The sequence below is a fragment of the Alligator sinensis genome, unplaced genomic scaffold (assembly GCF_000455745.1).
Source record: "Alligator sinensis unplaced genomic scaffold, ASM45574v1 scaffold971_1, whole genome shotgun sequence".
NCBI classification, from domain to species: domain Eukaryota; kingdom Metazoa; phylum Chordata; order Crocodylia; family Alligatoridae; genus Alligator; species Alligator sinensis.
In genome coordinates, this window is record NW_005842559.1 from 436,810 (window position 1) to 454,921 (window position 18,112).

General features: G+C 51.5%; 1 protein-coding gene across 1 annotated transcript in view; it reads right to left on the reverse strand.

The window, feature by feature from the left end:
- PARP6 (poly(ADP-ribose) polymerase family member 6) overlaps window positions 1-18,112 on the reverse strand; it is a 50,081-nt gene that overhangs the window by 22,248 nt on the left and 9,721 nt on the right. The window contains exons 2-9 of the mRNA XM_025214014.1: window positions 14,891-15,154; window positions 9,429-9,506; window positions 8,598-8,692; window positions 3,321-3,381; window positions 2,373-2,463; window positions 2,007-2,073; window positions 858-1,007; window positions 1-75 (exon numbers count right to left, since the gene is read on the reverse strand). The exon at window positions 1-75 is cut by the window's left edge and continues 175 nt beyond it. Coding sequence (XP_025069799.1) covers window positions 1-75; window positions 858-1,007; window positions 2,007-2,073; window positions 2,373-2,463; window positions 3,321-3,381; window positions 8,598-8,692; window positions 9,429-9,506; window positions 14,891-14,893 — 620 coding nt within the window. The 5' untranslated portion in view covers window positions 14,894-15,154. The remainder of the gene's footprint in view (window positions 76-857; window positions 1,008-2,006; window positions 2,074-2,372; window positions 2,464-3,320; window positions 3,382-8,597; window positions 8,693-9,428; window positions 9,507-14,890; window positions 15,155-18,112) is intronic.

Here is an 18,112-nt window from a genome sequence, read left to right on the forward strand (position 1 = left end):
CGATTGACCCGGAGCTCTGGCACACCCAGCTTGACCTTCAGCATGGAGTCCTGGATGACGGGGAAGCTGGGAGACCTGGGGAGGCAGAGGGAACCATGAGTGCCACCACAGAGCCTCCCACCCATGGCTGAGGGCTGAGCCTGGGGCTAGCACTGAGCTGCCTAGAGGGCCAGAGCTATCACCACATGACCACCTGGCACAGGGTTAAGGAAAGCCACTGGAGAGTGCCCCACAAGCCCGTCAGTAGAAGCAAAGGAAGGAGAACAGCAGGCCCCACTCCACAAAGTTGGGGAGGACTGAGCAATGTCTGTCATTCACTGGACTCAGTGTATCAGCACAGCCCAGCTGGTGCAAAGGAAACCTGAGGCTGGACCTGATCCCTAGAGGGGCAGCACCAGACACAGCCCTGATACAGCACCACCCACCCTGTGAAGGTCCCACACAGCTTCACAGAGTCCTTGCCCACTTTACAGCTAGGAGCACACAGGTGATCTGTATCCAAACTACACAAGAGGAAGAGGACCCATGCTGGTGAGGAAACTGAAGCTCTTGGAAGGAAAAGGCAGGACATCCAAGAGAACCAATGAGTCTCTGAGGCAGCAAATGAGGGGACTCACGCAGTATGGGGCAGGGGTACCCCAGCCCCACAGCTCTCACAGCACAAGTGGGAAGCAATGATGGAGACAGGGGAGAGGGGCTGTGGGGAGCAGGGAGGGAGGGAAAGGAGAGAGAGAGGGAAGTGCAAGCCTGGGAGCACTAGCAGAAAACCCAGTTCAAAGGAAAGGGAGAGCCAGCCTGAAGACAGAGTTGTGCCCTGGAGGCCACTGCCCAAGTGGAAGTGCCTGGGGCAGCCTTACTTGGGGATGGGGGAGAAGATGCTGAGCCCTGCTCGAAATTTCTTGATGGTGCCGCTCGACTTGAACCAGCTGTGCCGCTTCTCCTGCTGGGTCTTCAGGAAATCGTTGCTGAGGTGTTTCCATTGCTGGGAAGTGAACATTCCCAGGATCCTTTGGGGAAAAGGCAAACACGGAGACCCTGGTCAGTCACTGCCAGGACCAAAGGAAAAATCATAAAGGCACCCAAAGACTGATCCAGTCTGTGGGGCTGGACCCAGACAAAATGCCAGCTCTGAAGGCTATGTGGAGGTCTTGTCCAATTCCTGATGGACTCTCACAAAACTCAAAGGGCCTGAATATCTCTTGTGAGATTTTCTGCATTGTGTGACCCATGACCAGATCAGAGTGGGGCTGTGTAAGACCTACTAAGCATATATAGGGCTACGCAGGCAACAGCCAGGGCAAGCGTGCTTGGTATGGAGTAGGCTTCTGCTCAGGGGAGGTCTAAGAGTCCGACAGCAGGGGACATGGCAGGTCAGGACGGAGGTGCATTGGCAGAACAATGAGAGAGGCAAGACCCAAGGGGAACTCAGGGTGAGGAGGAGGTCTCGGTCCATCCAGGCCTTGGTCTCCTTCGCTGAGTTCTCTACCAAGGATGCCAGCCAGTGCCAGCTGCCTTGGGAGCTGGGCATTCAGAGATCATCTCCCACTTCACCTGGTTCCATTCAGCTTGGGCTGGATTTGGCCTTGGGGTGGAAAGTGCCACATCCCTTACCAATCCCCCATGCCAGCAAGTCCCATAAGCAGACTCTGACTGCAGCACAGGACTGCAGCACATGATGCTGCCCCAGCCCACAACTGGGCTGTTAGGTCCCATGGGAATCCAAACAGAACCAGTGTCTTGGGGGATGTGCACTCAGGGCTGTTTCCCATTGGATTTTTGAGCCTCAGGGAGCCAACAAGGAATGACATTTCCTCAAAATGAAACCCCTTATCATTCTAGTCTCTGGTTCCTCAAGGCAGGAAGGTGATCTGGGAGAAGCACAGTCCAATAAACATAGATGAAGCAGAGCCCAAGCCCTGCCTTGAGCCCACCCCTCTGCACTAACAGGCTGCTAGCTCCCACCCTGAGTGCAATGCATTTTACAGTGTTGATTTCCAAGTCCTTACTTTTTCAGCTGAAGACCCAATCCAAACCCCTCCTTATTGGATGGCTGGAAAACCTCGATGGACGGTTCTGTAGAGAGAGAAGAATCACTAGGCATTGATCTCAAGCTGCCTGCCGTTTCCATAGACTGCTCCCCATTGCCCTCACCTGTTTAAGTGCAAGTGAAATAGAAGGGGTGGGAGCACAGAGTCTCCACTGTGGGGCTCCTGCCCCAAGAAGCCTAATCCCAGGAACCTCCCAGCCCTAACAGAAGAGCTGGAAGGTCCCAAGGTGAGGCTACATTTCCCATCAACTCCTTGCAGTGATTCTGAGCAAGGTGAACATGGCTGGCCTACTGCAGCCCTCCCCCAGCCTGCATTTGCACTCACCAGGTCCATCTAGGTACTGGGAGAGTGAGAACCGCAGCCTCAAGATGATGGGCTCGGTCCGTAGGACCTTCCAGGCGGTCGACACCTCCTCCTGCAGAGAGATTCAGAGCACCATCGCCACTTGCTATGGGATGGCAGAGATATCCAGGGCCCAGCTTCCCTCACACCGTTCACCAGACAGCAGCAGACCAAGAGCCTGATACTGAGAAGTACTGAGCACTTGCTGCTCTTGTTGGGGTGTTCACCCTGCAGGAGCATTAGGGAGTGACAGAAGACTGGAGACAGCATTGATGCCTGTCTCTGACTGCTACCATTTTCCCAGTGTGCTGAGGGACCTCCTAGTCCCACTGCTGCTATCATCTGACTGCCCCCCAGAAGCCCTTCCACATTACCCCAAAAGGGTGCTCTCCCCCATCCCTGGGATTCCCAAAATGTAGAGTGACTCCCAGGTTCACAGCAGCACCCTGACTATAGACAGGGGCAGCAAATGGCTCATCCACCTCCATCTCCATGTGTAGTGACCCTCTTCCAGGACTCTCCACAGGGAACAGAAGTCAGAAATGTCCCTAGTCAACAATTACTCAGTCCCTGGACTCACTGAGTAAGGAATGAGTAGAGCCCCCTGGACCTGGCCTATTAATGACAATAGTGAAGCAATGAGTGCTTTTGTAATTTTGGAATACATAAATTCTCTGGAAACTGGATGTTTTCATCCAGATGTGGTGAAGCCAGGGAACAGATGTATCTAGAAAAGCCACACGATTGTGGCATTGAAAGCTGAGATCTTACTACAACCCAGGAAAAACTGGCTTTCTGAGAGTGTACAGGATAGCTTTGTAGGAGGGGTCTGCATCTTGCTATCAACCACTGGAAGCCAGGACACTGAAGAGCTTGCAAACAGAGCGGGTCCTGCACAATGCACCCATGGAGAGCTCCAGGACTACTCACATCCAGGAAGCTGATATTAACGTGGAGGTCAATGTCCACATCATCAATGGTCCCATATTCTCTGCAAAGAGACACACAATAGGTGTAAGGGGGTTTGGATGTATGGAGTCATCACCATCACACAAAGAATTTCTATAAGGTTCTTGCCATCATCCTAGGCCTGGTGGGCAGACTCAGTAGCCTTTGTCTAGTTATAGGTATCACACAAACCCATAATGCAGTGGGAGGGCACAGAACTACACAAAGCACACATAGTAGCTATGTCATTCACCCACAGGTCACTTACAACCCTCAGCAACCCATGTAACACAAAAAACAGTGTTCCCACAGCACACCCACATCACAGTCCCCATGTCACACACCTCAGCCACCATCCTGCACACACACCCATGTTCCCACATCATGCACCCCCGCCATATCACATGCACAGCAATGCCCTTTACGCATCAGACAAACCACAGCCTCCCATGCATACAACAATGCCACCAGCATTACGCTACAGTAGCTTATGAGACGGACACAACTGATTTGGCATGCGGGAAAAGTGTAGCATGCCCTTGCATAGAACAATAGCCAACATCTGCACCCTGAGCTGGAGACCAGCTTGAATCCAGCAGCATGAAATCCTGGCGGAAGAGACTGTCTTGCTGTCCTGTGTTTGTACAGTGCATTGCACCAACAGGTCCTTGACCAGTGCTTGTAGCTACAAGTGCAAAACAACCAACCAACAATGGGAGCGTGTAACAGAGCACAGGGTGCTCTGTTACTAGCAGAGGCCTGAGTAGCAGCTAGGCAGCTTGCAGCTGCCTGCAATGCCAATTAGGCAGAATAGCCTGATTGGGAGCAAGCAGGGCCCATCTGTGCTCTATAAGAGCTGAGCCCTGAACTGCTAAGAGGCAGCAGTTTGCTGCTGCAGCTGAAGGAACAACATCCTTGGAAGTAAGGGCTAGGGCTAGGGCTATGGGTAGAAGGAGGCCCCATGGTCCTGAGTATGACAGAAAACTGTGCCCTGCCGGGGATGGGTGGCCTGGTGGGACTGTCTGTGGTGGGACAGTTCCCCATAAATGCCAGGCCAGTTACCACCCCGGTGAAAGCAAGTATGGGGGCCTTCTAACCCCAGCCCCACATCCCCAGTGGGTGAGAGCGAGCAGGGGGAGCCCGGACTCACCGAGAGTACTGAGGCAGGGCCCAGGTCAGTGGAGGGACCTGTGGCAGCTCCCAGACTCTGCAGTGGAGGTCTGAGGCTGCATATAGGAGCCAGTGTGAAACTCCATGGGGGTGGGGCCTTGAGCCTTGGGGAGCTATTAAGGAAGTGCCCAGGGCCAGGGATAAGGAGATTGCCCAGGGAGGCCTTGGGGACTGGGCTTGGTGCCCCAAGATTGTGCGTGTGAAGAGAGAACCCAGTGCTAGCTAGCTGGTGGAAACATCAGCGAGGCATGGGATATGATAAGGGAAGGTCAGAGTCGTATACATAGGCCTTTGTCATCAGGGCAGATAAATAGGCAGCCTTCCGCCTGATTAACATCAAGGCTTGGCAGGCAAGGAGGCAGGCGGCTGGCATCAAGACAAGTGGGTGGGCTTATGTTTAAACCAGCCCTGGGATGCCCATTTGTTACAGAGTGGTAATAGAGCCCTTCTGGCCAGCCCTGCCCAGAGTAGACAGGTGTATGGGCTCCTTCTTTCTACCTGTTATGGGGTATGTCTGGTCCCATCCAAAGCACCCAGAATCCCCTGGGGCAAAGCTGCATGTCTTGCAGTTGCAGTGCCCCACTGACCACCAGGCCAGGGAAAGGGTGGGTGAGAGGGAGGGATTGAACAGGAGTCTGTGCCCATGGGATTCGGTGACAAAAGACTGGGGCTTTCTCCCTGCCCTCCCTAACGCATCACTGAGGTTGGATTAGCCTACCCTCTGGAGTAACCTTGTGCCTGAGTTGGGAGTAATGTCTGCCTCTATGCTGTACCCCCGCACAGAGCATAGCACAATACAGCTCTCAGGTCTGGACTGTTTTGGGCCCTCCTGCCTGATAGTGCCCAGGCCCTGCCACTGCTAAAATCATGGTACACTCATTGCCATCTTCAGCTCCTCCTCATCAGGGGAGAAGTATCCCTTGCCCTGCAAATAAGCCTGCAAGCCTGGAATGAAACCTGGTCTGGGCCTCTTGCCCAGAGCAGTGGCATCTATGAGGATCTACCAGCTGCAAATCCATGGGCCCGGGTCCTGTGGCAAAAACTGTTTGCCCCTTCCCAACTGCAGATGCTAAAATTGTCCAGGGCATGAAGTTTCCACCTGTCGTAGCTAATTGATGTTTCTACTTCGCAAGTCAGAAGAGTAGATGGCGTGCCCTGGGCTGCCCACAATTCCTCACAAATATGTTCCGTCCTTCCACTCTCCCCTTATGTCCTTTATGGGCTGCTTCTGATTTACAAAGATGCTGAATAAGATCCTGCTGCTCTTTTGCTGCAGCTATATTTAGGCAGGAGGGGAACAAAGAACTTTTTGTAATAACAGCAGAGCAGGGCTTGGGCTGTTCCCCCTCTCCCTGGGCTCATGTCTGCTGTTGGCTCCTCCAGGTTCCTGCTCCTCAGATTACTTCTACAGCTGGAAACAGGGGATCAACACTGTCTTAGCCCTTCACAGAGCATCAGAAAAAGTCTCCTGTATCCCAAGCCCAGTAGACCTGGCCTTGCCTTGATCATGCATTGGATATGTCTCTACCACAGTCCAGAGGTCTGACTGCAGATCAAGTCAATATACTCAGGATTGTTTTAACCTAGCAAGCTTAGGAGCTGGCTAACAGGGTAATCACAGCAGGGCAGGAAACATCATTTCTGCCCTGGAACAATGAGTTGGAAACATCACAGCAGAGCTGGAAACATTGTTCCTGCCCACGGTAAGTGCCCAGTGTCCCTCACAGTTATCCTGCTACTGGTACTTGAGTCTACACAACATGCAGCCACACCTCTGGATTGAAGAGCAGAGAGACCCTTGGGGTTTGGACAGACGCCCTGTTTATATCAGTGTAACCAGTCCGCACTCCAGTAAAGGCTGTAAACAAGGAGCAGATAGACAATATAAACCAGTGATTCTCAGCCAGGATCCCAGGACATCCTGGGGTGCCTCGAAAGTCTTTCAAAGGTTCTGTGGAGTGCCACACAATGTTAGGGCTGTTAGGTGAAACATGATTCACAAGATACACCCAGAGATTTCAAATAGGAATCCATAATGTTGAAAACTTTCTGGCTTGTTGTGGTCTTTCTGAGGTCTTTGCAACAGAAGAATTGTGATTGCTCTATTTTTCTGTAGTCAAATATGAATGAAGGGTGCCTCAAATCTATAGAGGAGTGCCCTGAGTCTAAAAAGGTTGAAAACCACTGATATAAACCACTACAGCTGTGTAAGTTGAAAATGCTGTAGAATTGCTCCAGGAAAAAAATCAGAGGTAAAATTGCAATGGTGTTGGTGGCATCTGTCTGCTTCTATCCTGAAGTAGGTGTTTGCTCAGACCAAACAGGTTTCTCATAGGAGGTATGTGCTCCTCTCAGGAATGGTGCTACACTTTGATCTCCTGCTGGGGCAGACTCCTGAGTCCTGAGAACACTGGATCCACTAGGACAAGACTGACATCGTGCAGGGCAAGTGATGGCGATTCAGACCCCCTGCACAGGGTAGACCACACTGTGGGTCTACAGCTTAGCTGGGCACGGGTTCACAGCATCCAGTGAAGATCAAACCAGCCTCCTCTCCCCAAGCCCATGCACCAGAGTAGCGTGTGAGGATGAGCTGCAGGCCCTCATTTACAGCTGGACACCTCTGCTGCAGTCACAGGCTCTGGATGAGCTAACTGAAGAGGAGGAGACCTGACCCAAGCCCTGCCTCCCCATTACTGGGGAAGGCTCTCTGGAGGGACTGTGACTATGCTAACAGACAGACTCTGCTCCTAGTAAAATGTAGTTGTCCCGATCTCCGCTGGCCACTGCCCTTCCCCTGACACGAAGTACATCTGCTGGAGCTTCCTGAAAGGCAGAGGCAGGAGCAGATCCAGGGTAAGTGCAGTGGTGCAGTTGTGTGCCCTCTGATTCCTGCTTCACCCAAACTTTAAAACCACCTACCAGGGAGGGGCAGCAGCATTTCTATTCAGGCTGTTCTGAGAATCAACTGGTTTATTATCCCTTCCCTGATTCATGCTAATCTCTCTCCACTCCATAGGTGTTAATGACCTTCTCTCCTTTTCAATGGTCTTTGATGTTCCACTATTCAAACTATCCTTTCTTCTTCAATCTTGCTATCTGTTATCCATCCCTGGTACTGTATCTCTTCTATTTCACAGCCCTGCAGACTGTTTTTAGCTCTAGCTAAAACCTTAATTCAGGTGTGGCAGGAATAACTCAGATGTGAATGTGACTGACAGTGAAGTTTTGGAGGTAGTCTCAAGGTGCTCAAGACTAGATTTTGTTTTATGAATCTGAATAAGAGATGTGCATTTAACTGTAATGACTGCAGGACTAATGAGGTAATATCTTTTGACAATTTGGGCTATCTTTTGCCTAGTGCGTTGTGTTTAACTTTATATATATAATCCAGCAAATTAGTGCACATTCCAATAGTTGTTTGTTTTTGCTTTGATCCTAAACTAAATAATATCATGCTAGCCTCCTAGCATATTAGTAAAGCATATAGTTTCTCTTTAGCTGGAAAATATATGTGCTGTGTTATATGTGATATTGTCCCACATCATCTGCATCCCCCTTTTCAGAATCCTAGATCTGCTTATGGGCAGAGAGGCCTTCCCTGGCACAGCTCTGCCTGTCCACTGCAGTTGCCAGTCAGCCCCACAGATGTTTTTCCAGTGCACATGGGAGACCAGGAAGGTTTTCACAGCCCAGACCTGCTGCTTGGTGAGGACAATGCATGACACATCTCCAGCAGCAGCCACACTCTCTAAAGATCCCCGTGTCCCCAGTCTGTCTTCTGGACTCACAGCAAAGGAATACCTCCCATTTGTGACTCTCTTCCTTCTAAGCAGAGAGGGGCTGGCACCTCACCCAATACTTTGTGCAGATCCAAACACAACCCAGACCTCTCTCCTAACAATGTTGCACTGATACCCTGCGCTGCTGAAGAACTACTATGAGATGCAGAGATGTGCACCTCGGAGCACATAAACTGTCCCCTGCAGGCCACCTCTAACCTGTGCACTCTCAGAGCAGCCAACAGCACAGGAATGAGAGAAGCAGCCAGCTCAGGAAGTCCAGGAGGCAGGAGGCGGCAATACCCACCTGACAGACACCGAGTTCTCGCTGTAGATCTCCTTCACGGCCTCAATGTCGGCATCCAGCTGCGGGTGTCGGTACAGGTCTGCCGCACATGTCCCCTGCAAGCACAGCACCCAGGCTGGTAATGGGAGGGGAATGCGCACCCACAGCAGGCAGTGGCTGCAGCCAGCAAAAGAGGGGCTCAGCCAGGCCTTTCCCAGACACTTGCCCTCAGGTGAAGCCAGGGACTGGGACAGTAGTGGTAGGGGCTGCAGAGCGGGACCAAGGTGCATCTGCTGAGGCCTGGAGCTTGGATAGCAGAGGGCAGGATCACATGGCAATGAGAGAGGTTGTCTGACCTGAGAGGCACCCCAGCACCTACCTCTCAGCAACACCATGAGACTAACTTCTCACAGGTACCAACATCATTGGAACCGAGGATGAGAGAAAGGAAGAATATTGCCATGTGCCCTGTTAGTGGAGCAGGTAGCACTGAGGGCCCAGCAGGGGATGATGAGATGCTACTGAAACACTTGGGAAGAGATCTAAGTAGAGAGCATCTTCCCCCAGAGCTCTCCAGCTCCTCCCAGCATTGTTTCCAGGGCTCTGTCCTGATTCAGGCACATGTTAGCACAGTTCCATGAGCAAAGTGGACTGATGGACCATGCCCTTCCCACTACTGCTCTTGGAAATCACTGCGCTGTTACCATCCAGTGCCTCTCCCAGGTTCAGACCAGAGCTCTCCATGCACTATCTTGACAGACACAGTGCTAAACCTCATGCCAGCCAGAGTCTTTGGGCCAAGGAGGTGTCAACTGTGGATGTGTGTTGGGGGATAATCACGTGCCTTCTTACCTGGACTCCATACAGGAATTCTTCAGATTCATTGTCCCCATCTGAATCATCATCCGTCCAGTACTGGCCTTTGATGTCCTGAAAGAAGGGGCCAGTATTAGCATTGACAAGGCACAGAAGAAGCAGCAGGGCCTAGAGTCACTTCAGCTGTACCCAGTTTGGCATAGCAGCCATCAAAGAAGCAACTCAGACTAGAAGAGTTTAGCATGGGCAAGGACTGTGCAGAGGGGACCCAAGCATGTGCCTTCATCACCATGTCTGTGTGGCCTTTGTTGCCAGTGTCTCCAAGTGCCTCACCATTTATCCTCTGCCTCTCCTCACCGCCCATACTCTCCCTTTGTTGCAAATGTGGGAATCTGAAGCTAAGCGAGATGACATGACTTGTCTGAGACCCTTGGAAGCCTACAGCTGAATTGGGAACTGAACAAAGGTCTCCAGAATGTGAATTAGATCTTGTCTGACCAACCTGATCTCCTTCTATGACCAGGTGACGCATCACCTGGACAAAGGAGAAGAGGTGGATATCATATTCTTGGACTTCAAGAAAGCCTTTGACCTGGTGTCCCATGATGTCCTTATGGAAAAATTGGGGAATTACCGCCTAGACAATTTCACAGTCTGATGGCTGGGGAACTGGCTCCATGGACAGACCCAGAGAGTGATAGTTGATGGAAGCAAAGGAACTTGGCGCACTGTAACCAATGGCATCCCCCGGGCTCCATTCTTGGACCTGTACTTTTCCATGCGTTTATAAATGATCTCAACTCAGGTGTTACAAGCAGACTGGCTAAGTTTGCTGGTGACACCAAACTATGGGGAAGTGCAGTCACCCCAGAGGATAGGCTAGCAATCCAAGATGACCTCGACAGGCTTACAAGGTGGGAGGATCAAAACCTTGTGGCATTCAACGCCGAGAAAATGCAAGGTGCTCCACCTTGGGAGAAAGAACCCACACCGCACTTATAGGCTCTGCAGTGCTATGCAAGCTAGCACTGAGCTCAAAAAAGACTTGGGGGGTCATGAATGATTGCCCACAAGATGAACATGAGCCACTAATGCGACACCACACCTGGCAAAGCAAACAAAACTCTGGCCTGCATCTTCCGATGCATCTCAAACAAGATCTGGGAAATCATCCTCCCACTTTATTCAGCCTTGGTGTGACCACAGCTGGAATACTATGTCCAGTTCTGGGCTCCACAATTCAGAAAGGATGTGGAGAAGCTCGAGAGAGTCCAGAGGAGAGCCACACAAATGGTTAGAGGACAAGAAGGCAGGCCTTATGAAGAGAGGCTGAGAGACATGGCACTCTTCAGCCTGGAGAAGCATAGGCTCAGGGGTGACTTGGTGGCAGCCTATAAGTACATAAGGGGTGTGCACCGGGAACTGAGAGAATGACTGTTCACCAGGGCACCCCATGGGAAGACTAGGTCCAATGGTCACAAACTCTTGGAAGACCGTTTTAGGCTGGATATAAGGAAAAACTTCTTTACTGCCCAAGTCCCCAGGTCCTGAAATAGACTCTCCCCAGAGGTAGTGCAGGCACCTACTCTGGATTCCTTTAAGAAACACTTGGATACCTATCCTGCTGGGATCATTTGACTCCTGCTGACTGCCTGCCCTTTGGGCAGAGGGCTGGATGGGCCCAATGATCTTGCGAGGTCCCTTCCTGCCCTAATGTCTATGAAATCTATGAATTTGGTGCTCTGACCACTGGACCCCTCTTCCAAGCAAGTTCTGGGACTTGTTCTACACTGATCAGGCTGGCACACTTAAGGGACAAAAGTAAGCAGGGCCAGTGCCAAAGGCAGGAGAAGACCTACAGAATTCATTGCACTGTCACATTTGTGCTTCCCCAGTAAACACATGACCAGTCAAAGAAGCACCCAGATGAAGAAAGGCTTGTGGAAACATGCCTTGTTTTCCATAAAGAGACAAAAGGAGCTTTGCTTAGTTTTGCCTTAGCAGTATCAGATATGTCCCCGGGCTGGAGGTCATGTATGTAGGAATCAGAGAGATGATTAGATTAACTACAAGGAGATACTGAACCTTTAACAAAAAGAGCATTTCCCCCCCCTTGTGTATTGGACATTTGATAACTCAAATGTAATCAATGCTAACTAAACCCCCTACCCCCAAATTTATATACCAGGCATTTGCTCCTAATTTCATGTAACTGAACATGCATGAATCTTGTGCTGTTCTAGTTTTTACACTTTGCTGTCACCTCCTGATCCATTGCAAATTCTTCCATGGACACCAGGCTCTCCATTCACTACTGTCGGGGTTAGCACCCAGGCCACTGGCAGCTACCGAGCTCACTGGATGGAAGACTGGCTCTAGGGAAACATTTGATGTATTTTTAGTTCCCTTTGATGCAATTGGTCTGCTGGATATAAGGAGCAAGCATCTTATTTGATCAGGCAAATGCTCCTCCGACTACCTGTGCTTGAAAATGAACCCTGATAAATAAGATTTTCAAAAGCACCTAAGTCCCTTAGGAGCCAAAGCCACAGTGAAAAGTAATGAGGCTTCTAAGTCACCTAGGTGCATTTGAAAATATTGCTTGCTGTCTGTGTTATCAGAAACTCACTAGTCCTCCATGGAGTCTTTTTGGCAAAAGAAGGCAAGAGGTAGTAAGCTGTGTTAGTCAGAAGGCAGGGTAGATATGCACCTTTATAGACTAACTAAATAAGGTATATAAATGAGCACAAGCTTTTGTAGCTGAAATTCACTTCATCAGATGCTGAAAAGCGGAAAGACCAAACTTGATCTTTTAAAGTAGCAAAAACAAGCAGAGAAAAATTCTTGTGGGGGAAAAAACACCCTTTGGGGGTGTCTGGATCCATCAGACATGAGCCAGACCAAGCCAGGCACAAACTACATTTTACAAGGAGCTGTCACAGGTCTCTGCTAAAGAAACTAATGCCCTTTTTCCCCACCTCATGTATGTGCAGCAATGACAACCCCTCCCCGCTTCTATTACAGTCTATTGAGGCTGTAAGTTCTACAGACTGTAAAATGTACAGCTCCTAGCACCATGGAGCCTTTCTTTCTGTTGCGGTGAGGGCAGGGGGGGATCTCTAGATGCAATCAATCAAAAGTTTATTATAATTGATGATAGAATAATTGTTAATAACTCTTGCAGCCAGCATAGATTATCACTAGCAGTCAACAACATGGATGCATTAAGCACAAATCACACTACACCAATTTGATTTCCTTCTTTGTTAGGGTAACCAGTTTGGTGGATGAGGGAAATGTGATGGACATAATGCACCTGGACTTTAGTAAGGCTTGTGGCATAGTCCCACATGACATCCTTGGAAGTCAACTAAAAATAAAAAATGAGGCTAGAGAGGATTCCTATTAGGCAAATGCATAATTGGTTGAATATCCACAAGCCAAAAATAACTATGAATGGATCAATGTCAGAATAGCAGGAGGTCTCAAGAGGGCCATCACAGGGGTCTGTTCTGGGTCTGGTGCTGTTTAACATTTGTATTAATGGCTTGGATGCAGAACTAAAGAGTTTCTTAATCAAGTTTGCAAATGGTACAAAACTGGGAGGAGATGCAGACACTTTGGAGGACAAGATCAGAAGTGAAAAGGAGACTGATAAATTAGAGAACTAGGCTAGAGACAACAAAATGAAATTCAGCCAAGACAGATGTAAGATGCTACACTAAGGGAAAAAACCCAAATGCACAAACACAGAATTGGGGATAACAGGTTAGGCAGTGATGTAGCTGAGAAGGATCTGGGGGTTATGGCGGATCAGTGGCATAATGATGCGGCCAGGCTCCCAAAGCAGCTGCCATGCACAGGGGCAGCAGCAGCTTGCAGCTGCTGACTCACCGCTGGCACAATCATACAGCAGCAGTGGCAACCATTTTTTGACACCCCCTCCCTGAGCTGGCACCTGGGATGGCCTCCGGTCACTCCACACTGGTTAAGCCACTGCTGTGGATAACAAACACAACGTAAGTCAGGGCGGCAAAGCTGCCACAAAAAACACAAATGCAAGTTTGGGCTGTGTTCACCAAAGCACTGTATGGAAGACAGGGGAGGTGTCGCTGTACTCAGTGCTGGCCAGGCCCCAGCTGGACTACTCTGTGCAGTTCTGGGCAACCCATTATCAGAAGGATGTGGAGAAACTGAAGAGGATCCAAAAGTGAGCAACAAAAGATAAGAACGTAATAATTGCCATTTACTGGGTCAGACTATAGGTCCATCTTGCCGGCTCTCCTGCCATAGTGGCAAAGCATGGATGCTGAAAGGGAGAGTGAACAGGATACAGCTCAGGTTTTTTCCACAGTTCCTCTCTCACTTGCAGCCGCCAGCATTTAAAGCCGAGGAAGTTCTGATTGGGAGGCTGTGCCCCTAGCTCCTGTGCTCCATAGCTGCTGATGCCGCTTTTCTCCAAGAATGTGTCCAATCATTTTTTTTTAACAAAGGGGCTGGCACGTGAACCGTACAAGGACCGATCGAGAGCACTCGGGATGTTCTGTTTGGAGAAAAGCAGATTAAGGTGGGAGGGACATGGGAAAAGTTTCCAAACACTGGAAAGGCTGCCATAAAGAGAGCAACCATCCCCTGCTCAGAGCCAAAATCATAGGGGGAGAGCCAAAATCCTCATACACCACAAGCAGCAGAGAGCAGGATTAAGCCCTTAATGGACCATGTTTCTGGCCATCGGTGTTAGGAAGCCCCATCTAACTGCTCTGCGATGTTTGTGGGCACCTCTTCATTGCCATAGGGTCTTATTGCCCTCCCATCTATGCCCTGTTTCTTCAGGGAGGACAGGCTCACAGAAGATAAAGGCAAGGTTCGGAGAAAGGAAAGGGAGAAGGAGGAAAGAAAGGGATGAGCGAGAGACAAACAAAAGCCTGCAAAGGACGAAGGACATGAGTCTGTTCTGCTGTGGGGCAGAAAGAAAAGTGCTCTGAATGAGAGATGGAAAAGAGACTAGAAGCGAGACAAGAAAAACAGCGATGGAAGAGGTTGCGAGGCCAGCGTGACAGACGGGCACTCAGACAAACAGGTAGATAGGAACGTACAGGAAATGTAAGACACACCCAAACAGCCAGCCGTGCCCCGGCTGTCTCGGGAGCAGTCGGCCTGATGCCTCGACCCAACCGGCTTCTCTGGGGCTCCCGATCTCATGGCCTGGGATCCAAGGGCTTGGCCCACGCCATCACCCCTGCACCAGGCACCCTGCGTTCAGCCCCGGCCAGCCCTCCCCTCACTGCGCCAGCCGTCCCTTACTGCGGGACCAGGGCGGTTGATCCCACCACAGGGGCAGCCCCGGTAGTCTCCAGGATGCTTTAAGACCCCCCCTCCCCACAACACACACACACATGCAAGCCCCTGGCTTCTCCCCGGGATCATTTTCCAGCCAGGCCAAGACTCGCGCCCTCAGCCCATCTCCTGCCAGATGCCCTCTGCCAAGCCATCCTCACCATTTGCTTAGTGGTTTACAGGCACTCCTCTGACAGGGCTAGGCCTCTCCCCTCCATGCTACCAGCCAGCCTGGAAACAGTGAGACAGACATCCAGGCAGCTTCGGGCCGTGACGTCAGGGATGAGAGCCGGCCCGGCCCGGAGAGTATCTTCTGCTGTCTCCCAGGCAACCGAGTCACTGTCCTCTAAAAGGCAGACAGCATCCCGGTTACGTCAGCACTGTGCAGCGGGGGCTCATTGGCTGGCTGGGAAAACTGCCTTGTCCTGCAAGGGAAACACAGGCACTCTTTTGTATCTAAAACAGCGAGTAAATACAGCGTACGAGGCACAAGTACATTGCAACCCCCCACCCCCAGGCAGCGCTGCAGCCTCCAGGGCTCTTCCACCAGTGAGCAACTTGGCCCGCTGATTACCCCTTCACCCCACCAAGCCCCCTGCCCCCCTCCCACCTCACCCAGCTGGGCTTGCACCTTGTACGGAAAAAGCAACCGGCTCCGGTAGCATTTAAACCCAAAGGAGCTTGTTTTCACAGGTGAGAGGGGGCAGAAACACACCTGCGTACACGATGCCAGGGCGGTGCCCCTGGCACCAGCAACCACGCGTGCAGAGTAGGGCCAAGCTGGTGAAAGGCAGGGCTCCCACACAGCAGCCTCTTGCATTGTAGGCAGGGGTGGTGGAAGGCCAGGACTGACGGGGCTTAGCCCCCCAAACTTTTCATGGCAGCCGGCGACAGCAACAGCACCACGACGCCGCTGTCCTGCAGCACCCAGCGCCGCTCGGCAGGCAGCCACTCCTCCACCACTGCATACAGCACCAGCACACGCTGGCCCCACAACGGCCCCATAGGAGGGAGGGGCGGGGGTCAGGCAGGGCTCAGCCCCCCACAAATAATATTTTCCCCTGCCGCTTATGATGGTAGGCATTAGTCCCAGCAGTGAGTGCAGCCACAGAGGCAGACAGGTTTGGGTAAGTGCATTTCTGCACAAGGAACTTGGCTTTCACAGATAGTTCTTTCCAGAAGATTGAAGCAAAACTCCCCTCATGAGTAAGCACTGAGCAAGGGTAACACGTTGGCTGACTGAAAGGAGTCTCCGTCCTTCTCCGAGTGACTGTCCCACACAAGTCTGCTACCCCCTAACAGTCAGAGAAGTGTTAGCTCCCAAAGTGCCCCTTTCACAGGTAATGCTCAGTTTTGGGGGCCATGGGAGGATGCTGGACAAGGGAGAATCCAGGGGAGGTATGCCGGTACATTCACACCCCAATTTGCTGCCAGTTTGGCCCCAGGAACTCCAGTCTTCGCTGGTGGATGCATGTGCAGTGAGCTGTCCACCACCACTGCGCCCCGCTTTTCACCGGCCTGGGTCTGCCACTGACCCTGACCGTAGCAGTGCTGGGGTGTTCGGGTATTCTTGTCCCACACTCTGCAGTAGCATTCATTAAAATATGGAAAGGATATATTTAGAATAGGATATCAATCCCCATCCCAGCCTCTGAAATTCAGCCACCTTAAGGGAGGAGCACACCAGCTGTTACACATGATGCAGCAACAGCCCGCAGCACTCAGGAATCACGTAGGCAGGGTGAATCCAGGTCAGCGGGATGTAATTCCCTAAACTAGAATTCAGCTACTTCCTAGTTCTCCTTCCAGAGTCCGCAAGCAACATACTCAAGTCGGCTATCATTAATGCAGCCAGAGCTGCCAGGCACACTGTCCTCAACCACCCAACACACCACGCCATCAACCACCCCACATCCACCAACCACCCTGCACCCCACCCCCTACATCACCAACCACCCCACACCTGCCACTACTCTGCACCCAGCACCTACACCATCCACTTCACACCCTACATCCATCAACTGCCCTGAATCTGACTCCCCACATAGACCAACCTCCCAACACCCCATTACCAAATGCTGCCCCTGACACCCGTCACCCACCAACCACCTGCACCCATTACGATCACCAGCCACTCAATCCCCTAACGTCCACCATCCATCTTCTACCTAATGTGCCTGCACCCACCACCACTTTAGCCCACCATAATCTCCCACCCACCCACACACACACCCAGCAGCCTCCTTGCCTCACCACAATCCCAGGCCCAGCTGCTCCCAAGTAATGTGGCAAGGGCATAGTGGTGGTTCTAGCATGGGTCAGGATTGCAGCTGTGTCCAACCAGCATGGCCAGGCCCCAGCCCTGCTCTGACCCCATCATGGCATATGTAGCATCACTGGCTCTGTGGGGGATGTTTTACATGACAGGCTGGTTGCAACCATGAACCGTCTGCCTGACAGAACCACAAGGAGAACTGAGGAAGAGTTTGCTGTTAAGCCCGGCTCCCCTCATTGCCACTCCCTAAGCAGTCAAACACAGACCCAGACATCAACCAAGGGTGTTTCCTCCAGGCTGTTACAGCCCAAAGGCAAGGGTGAGAAACCCAGCGTGGAAAAGTCAGGTTGCTGGATCCCCTGCTAATACAGTATAGCCTGTATATATAGTCTCTCTGTAGTGTACAGTCCCAAGTAGCTACCCCAAGCCCCCAAGTGCCACTGTGCTTCCAGCCCCAAAGCTAACTCCACTCCACTCCACCCCAGACTTTCTGGTCCCCTCTTCCTCTCAGGATCCTTCTGGCAGCTTCTCTGTGACCCATATGGGAGAAGAAGCCAGCGCCATAAGGTTCCCTTACAGCTCTGAGCTCACCTTCAAGCGCCTGCTGCCACATGCTTGAATGCGAGCAGGGTGCAGAAATGCAGTCAAAGCGATGCTCAGAGGGGCTGCTCCAAAAGTGTTGTCTCAGCACTGGTGCTGCTATTCCTACATGCACCCCGGGACACCCTGCTCCACCCTGCAATGGTCTCCTGATCAGCTTGGACCATGAAGCCAAGCCAGAGACATGTGGCTGTGCTGTGGCCTGCAGGCTGTGGCTGGGCCTGGCATAGCTGTGAGTTCCCATCCTCCTCCTGACATCTAGGAGGAACAGGAACTGGGGTAACTTTGAGCCCTTATCCTCTGCCATAGCTCTGGCTGTAGTTGGGGGTATCCCTTGCACAGATACTGCTCTTCCCCATAGCCAATTCCCTTTCACCCTCCCTGTGGATGAGGGACAGGGGCAGCCCTGCACCACCTCCACCCACCATGCTGCTCAAAAGCTGTCAGTGCTAGAGAGTCTGGAGCAATGCTCAAACTGGAGAGCTAATCAGACCTTCTCCATTTGCCA